Genomic DNA, 21,879 nt, shown 5'->3' on the forward strand with positions numbered 1-21,879 from the left:
TTCTGCACTCAAATTGTACTGGAAAAAAAAAATACATAATGTTTTTGCATACTGAAATCCCTCTGCCTAAGTTTCCATCAACAGTGGAGAATAAGATGATCAGTCCTATGCGTAGCAATTTGTTCTACATTTAAAGATGTCTCGTTACCTCACATGCATGATTTGGCTGAAACTGAACTCTCTTTCAGATTTCCTCATTTCCATGGGTTTGAAGCTGCCATTCTTAGCAATCAAACCCTATCTACATTGCTTCAATCTGGCTTATGGTGACTGAACAGAGAGATTTCTCATAGATGGAATAGTATATGCATATCAGTTGCAGTTCATATACATCCTTCTTGTTCCCATTTACAGTTTAAAAAAACTAATCTATATGAGTTTTTAAAAAGATGTTGGGCCAGGAGCAGTGGCTCACGCCTGTAATCCCAGCACTTTGGGAGGCCGAGACGGGCGGATCACGAGGTCAGGAGATCGAGACCATTCTGGCTAACATGGTGAAACCCCATCTCTACTAAAAATACAAAAAATAGCCAGGCATGGTGGCGGGTGCCTGTAGTCCCAGCTACTTGGGTGGCTGAGGCAGGAGAATGGCATGAATCTGGGAGGCAGAGCTTGCAGTGAGCTGAGATTGAGCCACTGAACTCCAGCCTTGGCGACAGAGCGAGACTCTGTCTCAAAAAAAAAAAAAAAAAAAAAAGATGTTCAGGGCAGTGAAATTATTCCCAATGATACCATAGTAATTGACAAATGTTACCCTAATGTAAAGTCTGCAGTTTGGATGATACTGCTGGGTTAACACAGGTTTATCGACTGTAACACATGTACCACCCTGGCGCCAGATGTTGATAGTGGGGAAGGCTGTGCATCTGGGAAGTGGGTATATAGGAACTCTTCGTATTTTCTGCTTAATGTTGCTGTGAACCTAAGACTCTTCTAAAAAGTAAAGTTTATCTAAAAGGAAAAATGCTCTCAAATATTCATCATTTTAATATGCTTGGGACAATGTTATGTCGTGATAACACAAAACAAAAAGGTCCAATATAATTAGATGTCATTATCATTCCTCTTGAATAGAAAATAAAAACTTGTGAAGAGATGAGCAGGATATTAAACAAGATGTAAATGATTAAGGTAACTGATGTTTCAAGATCAGGGAAAAGACAATTTCAAGTATCAACATTCCTTTTCAAAAGAGTTACTACATCTTTTAAGTAATGTGTCAAGGGGAGATAACTTTGTCTAGTTCATATATCAAATAAAAATTATATCTAACATGTAATCTTAACAGTCTGTTCAATAGATTTTAAAATATGTATACTTGTATTTAGAGTTTTAATGACATTCCCTAGAGAAATTACGTAGAAAAAAAGCTCTTTCTTTGGCTCATATTGTATCAATTATTCTAAATACATTCTTTGCTTTCAGATCTACATGAAAGCAACTGCCTAAACTTTGCCTTAAAACTGTTTAGGTGTTAAGATGTTGAAAGGATCTTTTAGAAGTAGATTGATGCTTTATTGGGTAATAAAGGTTTTTTTGCTGTTAAAATATATTCTAAAAGAAAGATACAGTAAAATTGAATCCTGCAGGCCATAACAAATGAGCTAAGTTATATCTAACCTTAAATTTATGACCACAACTTCAATGGTGAATTTCGGGCGTAAATGATTTAAAACATAGGTAAAGGTCTGTACCTTTGGGACTAACAGGCTTTTATCCAGAGACTGTATTTATCAAACTGACAGACTACTCTGCATCTGAAAGAAGGTGATTTATTTCTGTTTACTACTATACCTATGTGAATTCAGAGAAGCACATGACAAGCCATGAACTTACCATGTCCTCTACAGAGTCACATTTCCGGTGTGTTTCTCAAATTAATCTAAAACATGATTTACAATGATTTCCTCTCTCAAATTTAGAGAAGGACCAGCCTGGAAGAGGAAACTATCAACATTAGGAAAGTAAAATTTGAGACCTCTTATGGGAAAGAAACTAATGTGATTTTATTCTATTATAACCACAGAGTTTTTTAACTTTGTTTCTCCACCAGGACAGTCAATAAAATAAGCTAAGTCCTTAAATGCTTATAGTATAGAATTCTTGCTGTCTCTTATTCTCGGGGCAATTTTAATCTCATTGTCTTTTGGTATAGTTAGACCATAACCCTTGAAAATAGTGAAAGAATGGCTGAGAAATATGAATAACACCAATATCATCTTGCAGAAATTCTACAGACTCATCCATTTTGCTTCAATCTCATTTATATGGAAAAATATCTTTTAAGTTTTCATATTATTATACTGCAAATGACCTTAATTTCTTGGTGAATTTATTTATGCATTTACTTGTCTTGCTTCAATAATTTTCTTTTAATGTGCTCTCAATGCTTATTATAGAAGCAAGGTTCTCATTTAAATTTCCAAAAGATGGAATAAAAAATTAGATTCTAGGGAGGGATATTAAAGCATTGATCCCAGGTTTAATGAACAGATTGTTTTTTACTCACCAGCAAATATCTGGTCATCAGAAAATAAGTTGATAATTTCAGAAATATACAACATAAAAAGCCAGTCGTAAAAGGACCTTAGAAAGTATATGTTCAAGCTCTTGTTTTTCAGTCAAGGAGTATAAGGCTCAGAGGGGGATAAATGATGGCTTGAAAGTCACAAGATAGTTAGGGACAGGGTTAGGTTCTCTGAACTCAATGTTAACATACTTTGCTCTCAAGAACAGTACATTTAGACAATCAGAGGTTACAGAGTAGAAACTTCAAATCCTATGCATCTTATATATGTTTACATTCACTTAGTGGTGTTTATTTTGGCAGCCTAAGATTACATAGTAAATACCAAGTGAGTGTGTAGGGTCTATGTGTAAGAGCCTCAGAGCAATCCTGAGGCTTTAACACTATCTAAGGCCATCTAATTCCATCTACACTCTTCATCATGCATGGCCACGACAGCACTGCGGAAAAGAAAATTATTTTATAAACTATGAGTTTGCCAAAACTAATCAGACAGAACTTAGTAAATTCAGGTGGGTCTTGGTCTTTAGACTAATACTCAACTTAGTCATGTATATTTTTTATTCATTCAATCAATATTTACTGAACATCCATGTGCTAAGCATGGTTCTAGAGATAGTGCAAACAACAGTGAGCAAAACAGGTCAAGTTCCTGCCTTCATGGGACTTCCAATTAAGCAGTGTAAGCAAAAACTAAATAGATAAACAAATGGACAAAATAATTTCAGAGCTCGAGAAGTATTATTGAAGAAATTAGACTAGACAATAAGAATGGGAAAGATTTTATTTTCGGAAAGGGGGCCCCTTTGAAGAGGTGACATGAACTATAACCTCTATGGTGAGAAAAAGGCAGCCGCATGAGAAGCAGAAGCACGAGCATCCTAAGCAAAAGGAAAGGCACACTGAAAGCCTCTAGTGGAAACAAGTTTGGAGTTTGGCTGCACCACAGTATACAAGAAGCAACAAGGTGGTAAAGACACAGGCTATACAAGGGATTTGGAATATTTTTCGGGTAAATTATGTAAAGATGAACCATCTTTTAGGAAATGAGTCTGAATGCCCCCATATAATTTTATCATTTTATTATAACCAGGCAGAGCAAAACTCTGCCTTAGGAAAGCCATAGTGTTTATAAATCATGTGTAATTTACTTATTCAAAATGCATATAGAAAATAAGGCTCAGGGTAAGGGTTTAAATATGACTTTGCTTACAAGAAAAAAGAACAGTTACAGCATTTTGACCACCACCTGGAATTCAAAGCTGTATACTGTTTAAAGCTGAAGGGTCTCCAAATTCACTATCATCTGGTTTACCTCATCCAGGAGGTAAAGTCTATTAAGGTTGAACTCACTCATTACTACTGAATTAGTCAAATGACAAAGTGTTCTTTATGTGATGCATATTTTTGTACTAGTGTAATCTATTTACATAGCATGGGTGTCATCTTTGTTATATATAGAAAACAGCATACAAAAATGATCAGTAATTTCCTAGCTTAGGCAGCTCTGTAAGAGAAAATATCTATATGTATAAATACAAAGGCCCTGGCCACCTGAGATTGAAGGATATGAATCAAGCATCTGAATTCCAGGTTTGCAACCAGCAACCTGTATGTCCCAGCCTGGGCAAGATTCTAACCCTCTCTGAATCTCCTCTCTCTCAAAAATATAGGTTAGTATACATTCCGAGCTTGAAGAGACAATGAAGCAAGAATTTCTAAGTGTCTAGCACATAGAATAAAACTCAATAAATTTTACTTTTCACCTCATATATTTTTCTAATAAAAGTAGTATCATGTACAATATGAGAACTACAATCATGCATTATATTTGTCTCTTTTAGTCAAAATTTTATGGTTTTGTTCACATAAGGAAAAAAGGTAAGACAAAGAAACCATTTTTAAAGCTCCTCACATATCAAACACTGAATTAAGACCTTGTGTTTTTAATTGGTTTGCTGCCTGGAACCATCCTATTCTGACTGTCTAACTTCTCTACAGTTTCCACTGTGTTTCCTTCATCTCAGACACACAAACATGCCCAAACACAGTAAATCACAGTTAATTGCACGTCTTAAATTAAAAGACAAAAAAATTGCACAATTAATTGGGGGAACTTGTCAGTTGGTGCATGAATCTTGCTTACTACACTCTGTGCACAGGATCCAAGCCAAGTGCATGTTCCAAGCTGGACGATTCAGTCCATGCCTCTGAGGAGAGGTGCATGGGCACAATCCTTCTGCACAGCCGTCTGGTCATAAGAATCAAATGCTTTAAAACACTCCACATTGCAATTGCTGTATCAATAGTTATCTCTACAAGGATGTTCAATACAGGACTGAGCATAATAGTAAAAAATTAGAAAGAGCTAAAATGCTCATTAATAAGGGACTGAATAGAGATTAGGTTTGGCCATTAATGGAAAAAATCTAAGCTGTTACAAATGATTTTGTCAATCTTAATAACATAAGAAAATATTCATGACATACTATTTGAAAAATGCTTACAAAATAGTATATTTCTATTTTTGAGGCTATGTGTTACGCAAGTGAAGCAAGAAAAGAGAGAAAGGAACAGGAGAAAGCTACTGGGAAAATAAAGAATAAAAATGTTAACATTTGTCATCTCTGAGTTGTTTATACTTTGTAGTTTTTCTAATTTTCTAAAAAAATCATCTACATTTAAAAAAATATATTTCAATTTGTTTTTGAATCTGATATTTTAAAATGTCAGTTTTAAAATAAAGATCCATAAGAATCTTTTAAGATAAACTTGCCTACTACAATGAAAACATCAGCATAAAATTTAAAAAGAATCCCTAGTAAGCGCAAACATACAATCCTATTGTATCCTTGGTTATACAGACAAAATGTATAAAAATGTATTTTATAAATATACAACAAATGCATGTTCATACAATTAAATGCTCAATACAACAATGTATTTCAACATATACCTTACAGTATATTAACATACCATAAGAAAATCATTATAAATACTTTTACCTTTCCTGACACTGACCAACTACAAAATATATTCACAGTAAGCCAATAACATGGAATTTGAGAAACTGCAAACCTTCTCTACTCCATCCACTACTCTCCCATTATTGTCTACCCTATTATAAAAACATTTTATACCCAGTCGCCTAGTGTAATTCTAATGCTAAAATCTGGCAATAAATGATACACACTAATAAATGATATACACTAATGTGCAAAGAATTTCTTCATTTTTATCAAAGTAGAAAATGACAAAGTTTTATAATATATTATATCACTACTCAACTAGTCATACTAACTTTTGTTTTATTTCATTTTTTGAATAAAAGAATTTATAAAACTCAACAAAGTAGATTCATTCCAAAGGTACTTAACAGTCTGCTAACCTTGAAATAAGAAACAGATATTTCCTGCCTTCTTTTATTTAATGGGGAGTGGAGAGAGAAAAGATAATCATATTCCAGCAAAAGCCCATCTCAACCTCAGGCATCTTTATGTCCCAAGGGTAATATTTTCATTCCATTCTTAATGGAACAAATTTCTAATCAGAATATGTATTCAAAAATAATTGAGGCAATGCAATGTCAACATGTTATGCTGCCATCAGGCATCCCGTGGTGCTCAGCATCAACACAATCTCTAGTGTGACAGAGAGCCTGGGCAATGCAGAAATGTCAGACTTGATCAAGGGAAGGGGAGCTAGCAAGGAGCATGCAATGGTTTTGCTTCCCTTTGGATGCTCAAACACGGTGTTTGGAGGAAAGCTTCTATGCTGGAGGAAGACAATCTCAAGACTTCTAAGGAAGGAATGACTTATAATGCTCACTCCAGAACCTCGACTTTTAAATAGTAATAAGTGTCTATTTTTGCATTAATATTGAAAATACTTGAAACAACAGTCAATTCTGGAGGGGTTAACATTACATCTAGATTTCTAGTTACTAAAGCCTCAGGGCAACGTACATTATTGTACATATCCTGCAATCCTCTGAAAAGGTCCAGATGTTTAAATTTAGGTTTCTCTAAGTTTGGTAAAATATTAGTAATTGTTGAAGCTGCGTGGTGAGTAACTGAAGTTCATTATATTATTTTTTTCTACTTTTGAGTATATTTGACATTTTCATAATAAAAGTTTCAAAAAGTAGATTTTCACTCAAGGAGTATATATTTTATGTTAAAAATTTTCCTGACTTGTCCTTTGGAAATATGTATTAACAAGATCTGATTTACGTTTATTATTAAAGACTCTAACAAGCAGTCTGAATTTTATAAAACTCCACAAAGCATATTTTATGCTGTCATAAAAAAAGAAAAAAAATTCTTCATTCCAGAAAAAAAAAATTACCATGATCTATGATGACAGAACAAGTGCACCTAAACAAATGCAGTGCCACCATCTGCCTGGCATTCTCACAGTGTGACAAAATAGACTGGTAATTAACTGCTTTCCTACCGAAATCTGCCAGCTTTAACTCCCCCGTGTCACTGATCAGAAGGTTCTGTGGTTTCAGGTCTCTGTGCAAAATATAACGCTGGTGGATGTAAGACAGCCCTCGCAGCAACTGAAATAAAAACAACTGAAAAAATAAATAAGGAGACAAAGGTTAAAATCAGAACACAGATAAACGCCAGTTTCTACATACAGTCTCCTAAGTACTTGTATTGATATTTAATGAAAATGGATAACCATCACCAAATTTTCTACCAAATTATTTCAACAGAATGTGAGATTTTAGAATGTAAATTCCTAATTCATTTAGAAGTAAATCTAGAAATTTCTAACAACCTATTATATCAACCCCAGAGTGATACTTCCTCAGCCAGAGAGATCTATACTCCAATTACTGTTCTTTAAGCAAAATGTAAATAATCGATTTTTTTATAATTGATTTAGTCTTCAGGACAAAAATGATGTTTGAAAGGAAAGGAAATTTATTCATAATATTATAGAAATTAAAAAAAGAACTGTTTATCAAGTTTATATTAATATGCACATATTTAATTCCATAGAAATAACATGAACATGGTACCCATAAATTCACCCATTAACATGTTTTAAGGAATGGAAAGATAAGATGATTTGAAATAATTAAAACAAAAACAGTCATATTGTCTAATTAATACTGCATTATAATTATACTGCTTTTGCACATATGGTCATAGAGATTAGGCTGCTGCTTAAAGACAGGCATGTACCACCTTCACTAATTTCAGAGCAAACCCATCCTAAAGGGAAAGGAAACACAGAAAACAGGAAAGTCAAGAACTCAAGAGTGATACTTTTGCAAGAAATAATTTCAGAAGTGATTAATAGCCTTGTCTGTGAAGTTTCATATTGGATCATACCAAATGTTTCTATTTCGATAGCAAAAAAGTGTGATTCACTAGGTTTCCCAATATTCTTCTTCTGAAAAAAGAGAATATTTTTAAACAATTTACTTGCCAAAATAATCCTAATAGACATTTTTTAATCCATCTCCTAAAACAAAAACAAATGTTCTTGCTTTTAAGTACCACCAATATTCTAGTCTATACAACCAGTTAGTAACCAAAGGCAGTTTCAGGGCAATTTTCAATGAATTGTAAAAGATGAATGATAGAAAGATTTTGAAATATTTGAATAGTAAAGATTGGCAATTTCCTGAGGGCCCTGGAAGGTGGCATTTCTGGAATGTTCTGACTAAGCAGGCGCTTTGAAAGCCAAGTGAATTTCATTACAGGGGATACCTTGAAATAACAGTAAAGCTAATTTATCTCAAAATCTTTGTATGTGACAATATGTATGGGGCAGTAAAGGCTTGAGATGATTATTTCAGAGTCTAAGCAGCAGAAAATAGAAGTCTGTTCTGTGTTGGTCAAGATTAAAAGACCAGCTCAAGAATCCCAGGATGCAAGTATCTCTCTGGATTTGTCCTCTCAACCCTTCCTGTACAACAAACAGAAAGACTTGAGTTCACACCATCACTAGCAGCTGCCAGCCTCATTCTTCACTCCCAATACTCCCTGCATCCTGAAGCTTAAAGCTTACAACTTCTAAGAAAATTCATACTCCTTTAGTTTAGAAGGAAAGAGGGAAAAATAAAGCCACTTTGTGTTATCAAAGTCTTTTAAAAAACCGAAACAAAAACACGAAGGCAAACCACATAACAAACTCAATTTTAAAAATAAGTTGATTTTGAATGGAAACAGCTATTCTGCAAAATGCTACCTGATCTTTGGGACCTAGCAGAGTCTTATCAGAATGTAACTGTTTAACCATGGCAATGCATTTTAATTTAATGAATACATAACACTACGTGCCAACTGCTGTTCTATACAGTTTATAGAATATTACTTCATTTAATTTTAATGAAGTAGGTACTACTATTAACCTCCATATTAGTAATGAGGAAACTGAGTGTATTTCTCAAGATCACACAACAATTAAGTGGCAGAGCCAGGATTCAAACCCAGAGTCTGATTCCAAATTCTTCATCATCTCACTCATCATCTTGGCCAGAAATCAACATCAGCAGGCAAAGCACTGCTAGAGAACTGCTTCCTCCAATGAACAGAATAAAATCTGGGCATCTAATAACATGGCCTCCAAGGCCACTGAGCTGAACACTGATTCCAACTGAGGGGCTCAGGCATTATTTTTTGGGGGGTGCGGGCTCAGGCATTGTTACCTATATTCCCCGGCTCCAAGAAAACTTGCCCACCTCAACACTCAGCATGCTGTTCTCCATCCTTGTACTTTTTTTTTTTTTTTTTTTTTTGAGACGGAGTCTCACTCTGTCACCCAGGCTGGAGTGCAGTGGTGCGATCTCTGCTCACTGCAACTTCCACCTCCCGGGTTCACGCCATTCTCCTGGCTCAGCCAGGACTACAGGCACCCGCCACCACGCCCAGCTAATTTTTTGTATTTTTAGTAGAGACGGAGTTTCACCACTTTAGCCAGGATGGTCTTGATCTCCTGACCTCGTGATCTGCCCGCCTCGGCCTCCCAAAGTGCTAGGATTACAGGCGTGAGCTATTATCCTTGCCTCTCCTCGGCCGGAAAGGCCTTCTCTTCCCCCTTTGCCTACTATTTTCCATGCATTCCTTAGGTCTCTCCTCAGGAACTGCTCCTCCCTAGAGTTTCCCTGACCACCCCTGCAAGCCCTTGTACCCCTACAGGTCTGTGTGAGGTGCTCCTTCTCCGTGCTCCCAGGGCAGTCTCTGCATATGTCTATCACAGTATGATACTTATCCTAGCACCCGCAGGCTGTCTGCTTTAACTATCTTTATAACTCGGGTAATAGGTGGCAGTCCTACACCAGTAATGTGAGTACTGACCTGAATTTAGAGACATCTGGATGGCAGCAGATAAAAACAAATAACAGGCACCTTGGAATGGAATTCTCTAGAAGCTAGGGGCAGACGTAGGTAAATCAAGCAGTTCCAAAGAACTCTTCCGTAATACCTTTAGTAATTAGTGAAAATATATAATCCTCATGCTAATCTAGAAGCTATTCAAATAGAATGCCATATTAAAGGAGATTTAAAAAGTAGTACTAGAAAAAAAAAATGCCACTATACACTCAAATTCCAAGTGTATACATGACAAATGAAGCTCCAAACATGACAAATACAGCCCCAAACAAATGTCAGAACAAATCTCCACAGCATAAATTCACTTAGGGTTTATTAAGTACCAACCATATGTGCTAGGTGCTGTTATGCAAGAGGGATGCCAAGAGGAATAAGATATAAGATGTGGTCCCTAGACTCGAGGAACTCACAGCTAACTTGGTATGACAGACACACAAACAGATCATTGTGACTTAGAGATCTGTATTTTAACAGCAACACAAACTGAGCATATTGAAAGCACAGAAGAGGGTGGATCTAACTACAATAAAAAAAAAAAGTAGTAGAATTGATTCAGCTGTTACAAGAAGAATAGCCTGGGAGAAGGGAACGAATCACAAGAAACTTGCCACTCTGAAAACAGAATTCATTACGTGTAAAATTTCAAAAGGAAACTGAGTTGAGCATTCAGTAGACACAGAAGTTAAAATGTTATGACAAACCCCTTAACATTCTGAGGGAAAACACTGAGAAGACCAAGCAAGCAGGTATAATATAAATTCTGAGAAAGACAATATATGAAGCTGTAAACCTACCAACTCAACTTCATAAAATTAACTGTGGCAAGGGGACCATCAACTTTCTGAAAACCATTAGCAAACTTTTACATTGGAGCTCAAAGAAACTGATACCCTCAGAATGGCACTTTGACATGCTGAACTGAAGAAGTCCGAAGGTCTCTTTGACCTTCTGCCCCACTTCCCATCTCTGCCCGTCTCTCAATTCTCTGTCTCTCCCAAAGCACAGGATGAAGTTGTTCTCTGAAGTCCCCTTAACTGCCTAAAATCTGGACCTGCCAAAGAAGAAAACAATTACCTCTGACCTCTTTCCTAGTTTCCATTAACTGAACTCTTATCCTAGGAAGAAAGACTGAAGTCTGTCAACACACCTGGACAGACTTTTGTCACAAACCACTGTCTGCTCTGCAGGCCCAACGGATGTATATTCTTGTATATTCTTCAATCCCATTGAATTTCCTTAAAAATCAATAGCTCCCTATCTCCCTTTCTCCTAACAAGAATATATAAACATCTATTCACATTGGGTTACTGGGTAACTATTCTTCTATGATGACCTTGTGTTCTGCACATTAAAATAAGTTTGTGCCTTTTCTCAAATCAATGTGCATTTTTCGAGTTAATTTTTCTGTGGACCTTTAGAGGGTGAAGGGGTAGTTTTCCCTTGATCCCTACATTTACAAAAAACATTTTAACATCCTTAACAAAATATACGCTGGCAGATAGGGGTGGGAAGGCTCTAAGGAAGCAGCTGCCCTACTGCCTTCAATGGAATGCCCCATGGACTACTCTTGGAATGTCTTTAAAACTCAAGCCTTAGAGAGTTCTTCTTCTAGACAAATAGGCAAGTCCCCTTCTAATTTAAATTTTTTAGAAAATCACTTCACTTGGTTGTTGTATAAAACACACAGCAAGCTATACTTGATCTCCTATGAAAAACCAGGAGACCCTGTGAGAACAAGAAGGACCACCAAGGAGCAGGCCACACATACTCCTTTTGTAAAGCATACAAATCAGCTTTGGTAAACACCAATGGAATCTCAGGCACTAAAAATAAAAGAAGGGTGACTAATACTTACTGAAAGTTTATTCTTATTTAAAGGCTATTTTAAGTAATGTTATACAAATAACTTAATCAGGCCCGGGGTGGTGGCTCACAACTGTAATCCCAACACTTTGGGAGGCAGAGGTAGATGGATCACTTGAGTCCAAGAGTTCGAGACCAGCCCAGACAACATGGCAAAACTATGTCTCTGCTAAAAAAAATACAAAAAATTAGCCAGGCATGGTGGTGTGTGCCTGTAGTCCTAGCTACTTGGGAGGCTGAGGTGGGAAGATTGCTTGAGCCCAAGAGGCGGAGATTGCAGTGAACTGAGATTGCACCACTGCATTCCAGTCTGAGCGACCGAGTGAGACTCTGCCTCAAAATCAAACAACAAAACAAAACAAAACAAAAACCCCCCAACAAATTACTTAATCCTTTCCATCTACCATCCTGTATTTTTCCCTTTGTTTAAACAAATGAGAAAACTAAATCTCTAAAGACATAAGAAACATAGTCATCCAACCATCACACAGCTCTTGTGAACTTTCCACCACACCTCATTAACTTAAATGGGGTTGATGCTGAATAAATGCATGGATGAATAGTTATACATCCAATACAGTCAAAGTGCTTTTATTATTAAGTGAACTGAAGTTTGTAAAAGCCTCAATTAGCATATAATATAATGAGCACATAATTCTGGAATTTGTTTTTGCCGTTCAAAATCTTAGAAATAGATAACATGAGAGAAGACAGCTTCATGTGCTGAACTAGATAAATTATCTGAAACTCTTTATCTTTCTATTATAGTAGCCATAAGATCTTCCTAAGAATATTTTGCCATCTCAGGATATTCTATTCCTTTATATAGGAGACTCATCCCAAATCCATCAGTAGGATCACTGAAGATTTATATTCCAGTTTGAATATGTTCATTTTCTGTAATAAAAATCCAATGAGAAAATGTCTTAAATAGTAATGAAATGATGAACAGGGACACTTTTGCTAGCAGCAGATCTATCTTTAGCCAGTTATCTTGACATCCCCAGCAGGAAACAGCATATTCTCAGTGCCACTGCATATACTTCTTGGGAGTATCTCTTCACACTTCCCTTATTTCCTTCTGAAACTCTTCACAATTTAAGTAGGTAAAATAAATAAATAAATAAACAAATAAATAAATAAATGGTATTTTATCACAACTTTTAAAGTAAGTTTATATAAAGCACACACTATTGGATTCAATGTTATGTTTATTGCTCAGAACTACTGACACTTGCAGTAAGAAAGAAGCATTATAACCAATCCCTCTCACCAAAGTCTAAATAGGTGAGATCAGATGCTCTTTTTCTCAGTGTCTAGAGGTGTCAGGCTCCGTGAATGGTCAGAAATACATAGATTATTTAATATATGGAGTTCACTTTAATTTGAGATGAAGCACAGTGAATATCTTGTAGATTTTTCAGGGCATGTGTCAACTTCTTTTAAGGAATGTGCAGGGTCTCTCAGGGCTTACAGGAGACTAAGAAATCTACTAATGGGAGTCATTAACAATGGGCTCTACCATTTACAATACTGTAGTAACGTCTTACAAAGATAGTTACGCTACTCTTTTGCCATCTCTGTAACTCAGGTTTCTCATCTTAAACATGGTTGATTTGAGTCTTAGATATCTTTGTTAACCATTTCACATTGTTAAATTACATCATTCCATTATTTTATGAATAACATAAATGGAAGGGATTTTATAAGATAAACAACTGGAGTTGAATCACTACCATTTATTGAGTGCTTACTATGCTAGACATTTTGCTAAGTGTATTATATACGTTCGATAATTTAACCCTTACAACACCTCTACCAGGTAGATATTACTATCCCTATTTCACAGAAAAAGAAATAAAGTCACAGATAAATTAAGTGAATTGCCTTAGCAAAGTAACATAACAAGAAAAACCAAATACCACATATTCTCACTTATACTTGGGAGGTAAATGATGAGAACACATGGGCACACAGAGGGGAACAACACACATTGCGGCCTATCAGAGGGTGGAGGGTGGGGGAAGGGAGAGGACCAGGAAAAATAACCAATGGATACAAGGCTTAATACCTGGGTGATAAAATTATCTGTACAACCAAACTCCATGACATGGCTTTGCCTATGTAACAAACCCGCACATACTGCACATGTACCCCTGAATTTAAAAGTTTTTTAAAAAAGGAATTAAGTAAATTGGTCAAAGGAACACATAGTAAGTAAGAGACAGTGCTGATACTTGAATCCATTTTTGTCTTACTCTGACACTATAATTAAGAGGGCTGCTATCCAAAAAGGTGTGCATACTATTTAAGTAAAACAGCTATATACTATGTGAATCTAAAGCTACAAAATATAATACTGGTAGATAAATGAAAGTTATATATGAATAATAAATACTTCAAATAGTATGTTCCATATTTAACACTGTATCATTTTAAAATTCATAGGTTTTTAATGCACAAACCTTAAACTATCCATATATCCAACTTCCTAGAAGTTAAAAATAATTAGTTAAAATCCCAATAATATGCAGTCAACGTCAAAATATTTTGTAATATGCATCAGATAATGGTTTAACTGCAATACTAGCTCTTCAGTTTTAAAAGCCACAAAATGATTCATCATGATTCATTCCATTTAGTTGAGTTTCAAAACAGTTAATGCAAATATTAAATCCTAATTTGTAATGCAATGTACATCCAAATAATTTTACAAAGCATCATTGCAATTCAAAGTATTGAATTTTTAAAGAATATTTAGAGGATTATACAGAGATATTAAAAAAAGACAGAAATAAAACCCTAGCTATTCAACATTAAGTATAATTTATGTGTCACTTTGGACATACTTGACAATGTTAAGTGTGCTACTGGGATGGTATAAGACACAAGCATTCATGCTAAGGCATCAGGCCTTTCACGTGTATTTTTTTGCAATATATATTTTACAGATCCATTTCTTGGAAAATCTGAGTAGCAGAAGGAGTCTGTCTTGCCACTTTTCTGCCCTGTTTGAGTTCTTCCATTCTTCTTTCTGCTTTTTTAGTTACACTCTCTAAGGCTTTGACGTAACATGTTTTGTCATCTCCAGATAATGTAACAATTTAATTTACATTCTTTAAGATCTTTGAATATTAATATGCTTCTCCTAAAGATGAGAACTTTCCGGAGAGAAATAACTCAAAAAATGAGAATTTCAGGTTCATGGGCAAGCTTCTGGGGAAATAACTGCTTAGCTTACCAAGTAAGCTGGCCTTCCATTGCACACTCTCTACTTCAAGGCAATGGCGGATACCAAGCAAGGTGGTGTTTCCAGTACGGAGGTGCCCACAATGAGCAGGCAGTTTAAAGCCATAGGATCTAGAGCTGGGAGACTTATAATAAGTCAAGTGAGGCTAGTGTGACTGATCTTGGTTTTGTCAAGTTCTGTAAAAGAAGATCTAGTACAGTAAGCAGGTTTCCAAGTTACTGGGCTCTGTATATACCATGAAGCACGTGGACGGAGTGGGGGCGGGGGCTGGGTCTTCCCTTTAATAAAGGTGGGTATCTGCCTAAAATTAGTATTAGAAATATTCCCTTGCTGAGCAGAAACTGTTAAAGACAAGCTGTTGGATTTAATAGCTATCTAACATAATTTTCCAAGAGAAAAACTGAAAGAACTGTTCTAAGAAATTCAAATAACATAATCTTATTCTGTCACTCTCAAGTTTCTGTCTGTCAGAATTATAGGACTGACCTAATAAGCGCTTTTCTGAACTATACAGAAATAGCACAAAATCTAAATTGGGAAATGGAGAGTCAGTAGTTCTTCCTACTCAACTTCATTTGGGAACGTATGCTACTCTCTCCCAACTACAGGGCCATTCTTTTTTATATGAAAACAAATCAATATTCAGAGTTTAAATGGTTTTTCTGACTAAAGTAACACCTTAGATACTAAATCAAAATGAATTAACTTAATATCAACTGAGAAGGCTAGTATAACTAAAAAGAAAGAGATGTGGATTGAAAAATTGACAAAGGTGATAGATCTTGAGTTTAAAGGCCTTGGAGTAAATCACAAAAACAAGCTATATCAAAGAAACACTAATTTCAAATGGGATGTAACATTTAACAACTTGTGAATTTAAATACGTATGATCAGCAAACCTCTTTCTCCATTCTCTTAGAGGGGTCTTAAGTAACAGAAATTTATACAGGAATGAGACAATACCTATGAACTGTACTGGCTGGACACATGAATGCTGTGCCTATCCAAGACAATATGTGTATACTCTACTACTTGAGCTTATTTCCCTTCAGGGTCTCATGTCTGTCCTGGAAAACATGAAAACAAACAGGTCGTGTGTAGATCCATCTTAAACTGGAGAGAGGCAAGGCGATGAGTGTAAAGCCCAGGAGGGTGTTTCCCCTGTTCTTAATGGGAACTCCCAAGTTGGGTAACTAACAATTAAAGAACCATGTAACACTTCCAATCATTGTCTGCATTTCATCATTTTTTGGGGTGATTTCTTTTCAATCTGGGTTTTAAAGGATCTCCAGGAACCAGTGTACTATTTAATTAGCTGGCCTTAATTCCTTTGCTGTATCCAAATTGTTATGAGCAAATCAGCAGATGATCCCGAGGATGCAAAAGACATGTTCTAAACGACTAAATTTACGCCCCACATCTTAACCAGAAAATTCACTACTCAGATCCCCTCTGAATGTCCAAAACAATATGAGCTGACATGTGGAATTTCATTTTCTTTTATCGTTAGTCCTCCACTTTCTAGATATGGAAGATTATTTTATTATTATAAAAATAAGATGAAAACATCCAAAAAAAAAAAAAAGACCCGGACACGGAGACTTAGTGTGAAATTTTTAAAACATTCTTTAATGGCCTCATGAAATAATCATATTTCTTTAAATAAAGAATGAGGAAAGGCTCTATAATATTCACAGTCATGTGTAGTAGGAAATTATTAGGAGCTAAGTGAGAAGCTCTAATGAAGAATATTGAGAAAATCAGGTGTCACTTGGTTTTCTATCTGAACATTAGAAAGTCTCATTTAGAAATCAATTCTCAGTGCCATCTGTATAAGACAAGCTTAATTTGGCATAGCATTATTCTGTCTCTTATACACCTGCTTATTCTCTGGTCTATTAAAGAAAAATAGCAAGTTTTCAACCATAATAAACCTCCTATCCTTTTCATTAATATATCTATTGAAATGAAAAATAAGAATCAGCTTTACGCCAATAGGATTTCAGATACTTCAGAGAATAAGTCAGGAAGTTCAAAATTACTTTGGTCATTTTCACTTGTTCATTAAAAAAGGGGCAAATGTGTTTTTGCAGGGAATCTTCTAGAAAAGTCATTATGATAACACAAATGGAAGTACATTACATAAAAACACAGGAAGATTCAATCTCATCATGGTAATAAGATTCAAACATCTACATTTCTGGGTATCAGCTGGAGAAAGCATCAATTAATCTTTTTTTCATGAATCTTAATTTTCATCTATCATGCTTATCAATTTTTAAAGAACAAATGAAAAACTGAATAAAGGATTAAATTTAGACCATTACAGTCATTTGTGAAAATGCAATGGTCAATCTGTAAACCACTGAGAATTATAAAATCAAGAATTAATACAAGTTCTATATTCAACTATGATAGCTCAAACCCAATATAATTCATAGTGAATGGTCGTTAAAGGGGGTGGGGAATTTAACTACCTTTCCAAAAATACTCTAACCAGTTTCCCACATACCAGTTATCACCATCTACAAACTGGTTGCAATGCCTTTAATCATCATAAGTATTTATAACAAGGCTAATGTCCTCAGGCTTTTGATCCAGGTTTTAAATTGTCCACTAATTAATTGCTAAAATTACCCACTTGTCAAAAATTGATACTATGCTTAGAAATAAACCATTTATTATTAGTGAATATTTATTTCATAATGCCATATTGGTTAACAGACAACTTTTGTAGGCAATTAAAGTAGCAAAGTGAGTCTAGAAATTTAGTTAACACTGGCTTTTTAAAATGAGTCTATTCCAGTGCTTACAAGAAATACACATCAAGAAAAATAAAACTTTCATGAATGTTTTGCTGGGAATTAGTACAAAATTATCTTATCTTGCTTTACTATGAAATCAGGAGCTATGTGTAGTTCCAGTTGTTCTTTATTTCTCCCCTTCATTCTTCCAGGATACATTACCATTGTAATGCCTGAAATTCTACCCAAGTCTCACTAAGGAACAATCTCCACAATTCTTAAATGCAGGATATCCACATTTTTACAATACACAATTATATATAAAATATAAACAAAGAAAAATATGTATATTTTTAGAATCCTAGATAAATGTTTAAAATGTTTATATATACTGTCATGCTGAAGAATGATGAAACTAAAAGTCAAAATTGCTAACTTTAGAAGCAAAATGATTTGATCACTGTGTTTTCCTGTCGTTCACCATAATAAAAATCAAGTTTTATTACATTCTGGACATTTAATAATCTGTGAAGTGTTTACCAAACATAGAGCTTCTGTGTTACTAAAAGGACATGCTCTTTTAAAGATAATAGCTTATCTCACCTGGTTTTCCTATCTCCATAAATTTATAAAGAACTATTACAATGTCTTATTTTAGCTAGCTGAGGTTTTTGTTTTTTTTTTTCCCCCAACAATCTAAGATGATGGGAAGATCAACTTTAAAAATAAAAATTAATATCTAGCACAGCATTATGAACAGCTGTTAACTTAGTAAACATTATGTTCTTCATTTTTATATTCATAGATTTAAGTGACAATAAATATCACCACATGAAAAAATATGTTTACATATCAAACAGAAATACCCATGAGACATCTGTCACTATGTCATAGTCAGAATTTTTTGAGAATAATTTCACCTGCAGTTCAGATCCTAAAGCAACTCTGGAGGAGACCCTTGTCTCCAAGCAAACAGTGAGGAAATCCCAATGCATAATTAGATGAGTGGCCTCTCATAGAAACAAACATCGTGATAAGGGTTGTCTGGCTTCCATGCACTGCAATTCAGATGCCAAAACACAAGGCTTTAACAAGCTACATCTATTTTTTAACTTTCCATACCCTTGGAGAAAGTATCACCATTATCTTCAATATGAAAATGATGATGAACCTATGTGACTTAGTGTTTCTAAAGTCACAAATAATCAAGCTAATTACAGTAATTTAATGTATTAATCATGTAGCTCAGGGAAAAGAACATTGGACAAAGAGTTAAAAAGCCCTTTAACACACTCCATCATCTCAGTGAGCCTGATGTTTATTTTCTATGAAATGTCAGGGGCTGGAATGAACCATTGATGCAGGACGCTGGTCCTGGAATGCGCTTGGCTACAGCATTACCACTTAAAGAGGTATTTTTTTTATTTTGTTTTGTTTTAAATTACATCAGCATTCAATGTTTAAATTATTATGACCATGTAAATGTTATTTACAGCTGAACTATAAAGTTTACTATGAATATCTTTCTTTCCCCTGCATAAAAATTTGTTTTTCGTGGTGTTAGTAATAATCTAGTTCTTTTGTTTGTCAGTTTGTTTCCCTTTGTTTAGTTTTCTTTGTGGTCACTACTAATTCAACACCAAATTCTTTTCCCATCTTTTAAGCAACAGTGGAATATATCCTCAAGCATCTTCCTGAGAAAGAATGTAACACAAACAAAATTTTCAACTCCTTGTGTATCTGAAAATGGTAATTTTACCTTCATACTTCATTGACAGTTTGCACAGAATTCTAGGCTGAAAATACTTCTGTGTCCAAATTTTCAAGCTATTGTCTCAAGCCATACCCCTTTCAGTGTTACTGCTGAAAATCTGATGCCATTGTAATTCTTGATCCCGTGGAGTAAACCTGTTTCCTTTTTTATGGATTTTTCTTTGAACCCAGTGTTCTGAAATTTTGCAATAATGAACATTATTTTCAGTTTCTTTTTTAAATGTTCTAGGCATTAATATAAAAACTCAAGCCTATACATTTGAAAAAATTATGGTTTCATAGTTATTACTTTAATGATTCCCTCCTTTCTTTTTTCCTCAGTTATTCAGATGTGGGATCCCCTATATTAGACCTCTGATTTTTTGATACTTTCTTTCCCATTTTTCATCTTTGTATTTTTGGTTTATTTTCTGGCAAATTTCTTCAATTTTATCTTCCACGATTTTATTGTTGTTTTTAATTTGTTATATTTTTAATTTCCAAGAGTTCCTCTGTGTTGACTAAATTCTGCTTCTCAAAAATAATACAACATTCTTGTTTTATGGATGAATTATCTTCTTTTCTCTCTCTGAGACTATTAATGATAATTTTTTAAAGTTTCCTTCTCTACCTATCCCTATCCAATCAGTGAAAGCAACTTGGCTTCCTCCAAATTACTCATTTGTCAACTGGGGTCTTCACTGGAGAGTTTCTTGGATTCTTTAGGTTTGTTATCTTGGAAAGATCAGATCCTTCCCAGAATACTCTTAAAATCTTCTCCCTTGAGGCACAACTCTTGCTGTCTGAAGCTTTCCATGCCAAGCCCTGTCTCTCAAGCTCTCTCCTGCCTCTCTCTGACCTACACAGCCCCCACCTCATTCTGGGTCACCACCCCCTCCCCTGCTGGCAGAGTGAGGAGCAATGGCAGCCAGCAGGCTGCAGGGCTGTGGAAGAACAAGAGGTTAGGATTGCTGGCAAGTATACATGTCCCCAAGGCTGGGGAGTAAAGTGATGCAGGGATACAGGGAGAGTCAGGAGATGCTGTAGATCATGGGAGATACCTTGGCCTCTCATCCTTGAGTCTGAGCAAATGCCCATATTTCCTACCCAAAGCTACTTTTTAAAGTAAATTTTTATTGATACATAATATTTGTACCTATTTTGGGGAGCACAGGGTATTTTTATACAATCATACAATGTATAACGATGGGTATTTAGGATATCCCTGACCTCAAATATTTATAATTTCTTCGTCTTGGGAACATTTCAAATCTTTTCTTTTAGTTATTTTGAAATATGCAATGTATTGTTGTTAACTATTGTTAGACTACTGTGCTGTCAACACTAGAACATATTCTTTCTATCGAACAGTATGTCTGTACTCGTTAATCAATCTCTCTTCATCCCCCACCCCCAAATCCTTCCCAGCCTGTGGTAACTATCATTCTACTTTCTACCTCCACAAGATCAACATTTTTAGCTCTCATATATGAATATAAATACATCCTATTTGTCTTTCTGTAAGGGGCTTATTTCACTTAGCATAATAACCTTCAGTTCCATCCATACTGCTGCAAATGACAGGATTTCATTCATTTTTATGGCTGAAAAACCTTCCATTGTATGTATGTACTGCATTTTCTTTATCAATTTGTTGATGGACACTTAGATTGATTCCATATATTTGTTACTGTGAATAGTGCTTCAATGAACATTGTGGTGCAGAAATTTCCTTTCTTTTCGATAAACACCCATTAGTAGGACTGCTGGATCATATGGTAGTTCAATTTATAGTTTTTTAAGAAACCTCCATAGGTTCTCCATAATAACTGCATTAATTTATATTCCCACAAACAGTGTATGACTTCCCTTTTCTCCACATCTTCACTAACATTTGTTATGTTTTGTCTTTTTTATGATAGCCATTCTAACTGGAGTAAGATGGAATTTCATTGTGGTTTTGATTTTTACTTCTCTGATAATTAGTGATGTTGAGCATGTTTTACTACCTATGCACCATTTGTATGTCTTCTTCTGAGACAGGTTTTTTTCAGGTCCTTTGCCTACTTTTTAATGAGTTTGTTTCTTTTGCTGTTGAGTTGTTTCAATTCCTTGTATAATCTAAATATTAGTCCCTTGTCAGATGAAGTTTGCAAATATTTTCTCCCATTCAACAGGTTGTATCTTTGCTCATTTTCTTTGCTTTGCAGAAGCCTATGAGTTTAATATAGTCCCATTTATCTGTTATTTTTATTTTTGTTGCCTGTGCTTTTGAGGTCTTAGCCATAGAATCTTTTCCTAGACCAAAGTCCTGAAGTGTTTCTCCCATGTTTTCTTGCCTGAGTTTAACAGTTTTGGGTCATATGTTTAAGCCTTTAATCCATCTGA

At 35.1% G+C, this 21,879-nt stretch overlaps 1 protein-coding gene across 3 annotated transcripts in view; it reads right to left on the bottom strand.

Annotated features, from left to right (window-relative positions):
- Window positions 1-21,879, bottom strand: part of CDK14 (cyclin dependent kinase 14) — a 606,291-nt gene that overhangs the window by 286,449 nt on the left and 297,963 nt on the right. For all 3 annotated transcript variants that reach the window (XM_023226593.3, XM_023226594.2, XM_023226596.2), the window contains one exon: window positions 6,983-7,106. In XM_023226593.3, the coding sequence (XP_023082361.1) occupies window positions 6,983-7,106 (124 nt within the window). The remainder of the gene's footprint in view (window positions 1-6,982; window positions 7,107-21,879) is intronic.

Source organism: Piliocolobus tephrosceles, chromosome 8 (assembly GCF_002776525.5).
Source record: "Piliocolobus tephrosceles isolate RC106 chromosome 8, ASM277652v3, whole genome shotgun sequence".
Classification (NCBI taxonomy): domain Eukaryota; kingdom Metazoa; phylum Chordata; class Mammalia; order Primates; family Cercopithecidae; genus Piliocolobus; species Piliocolobus tephrosceles.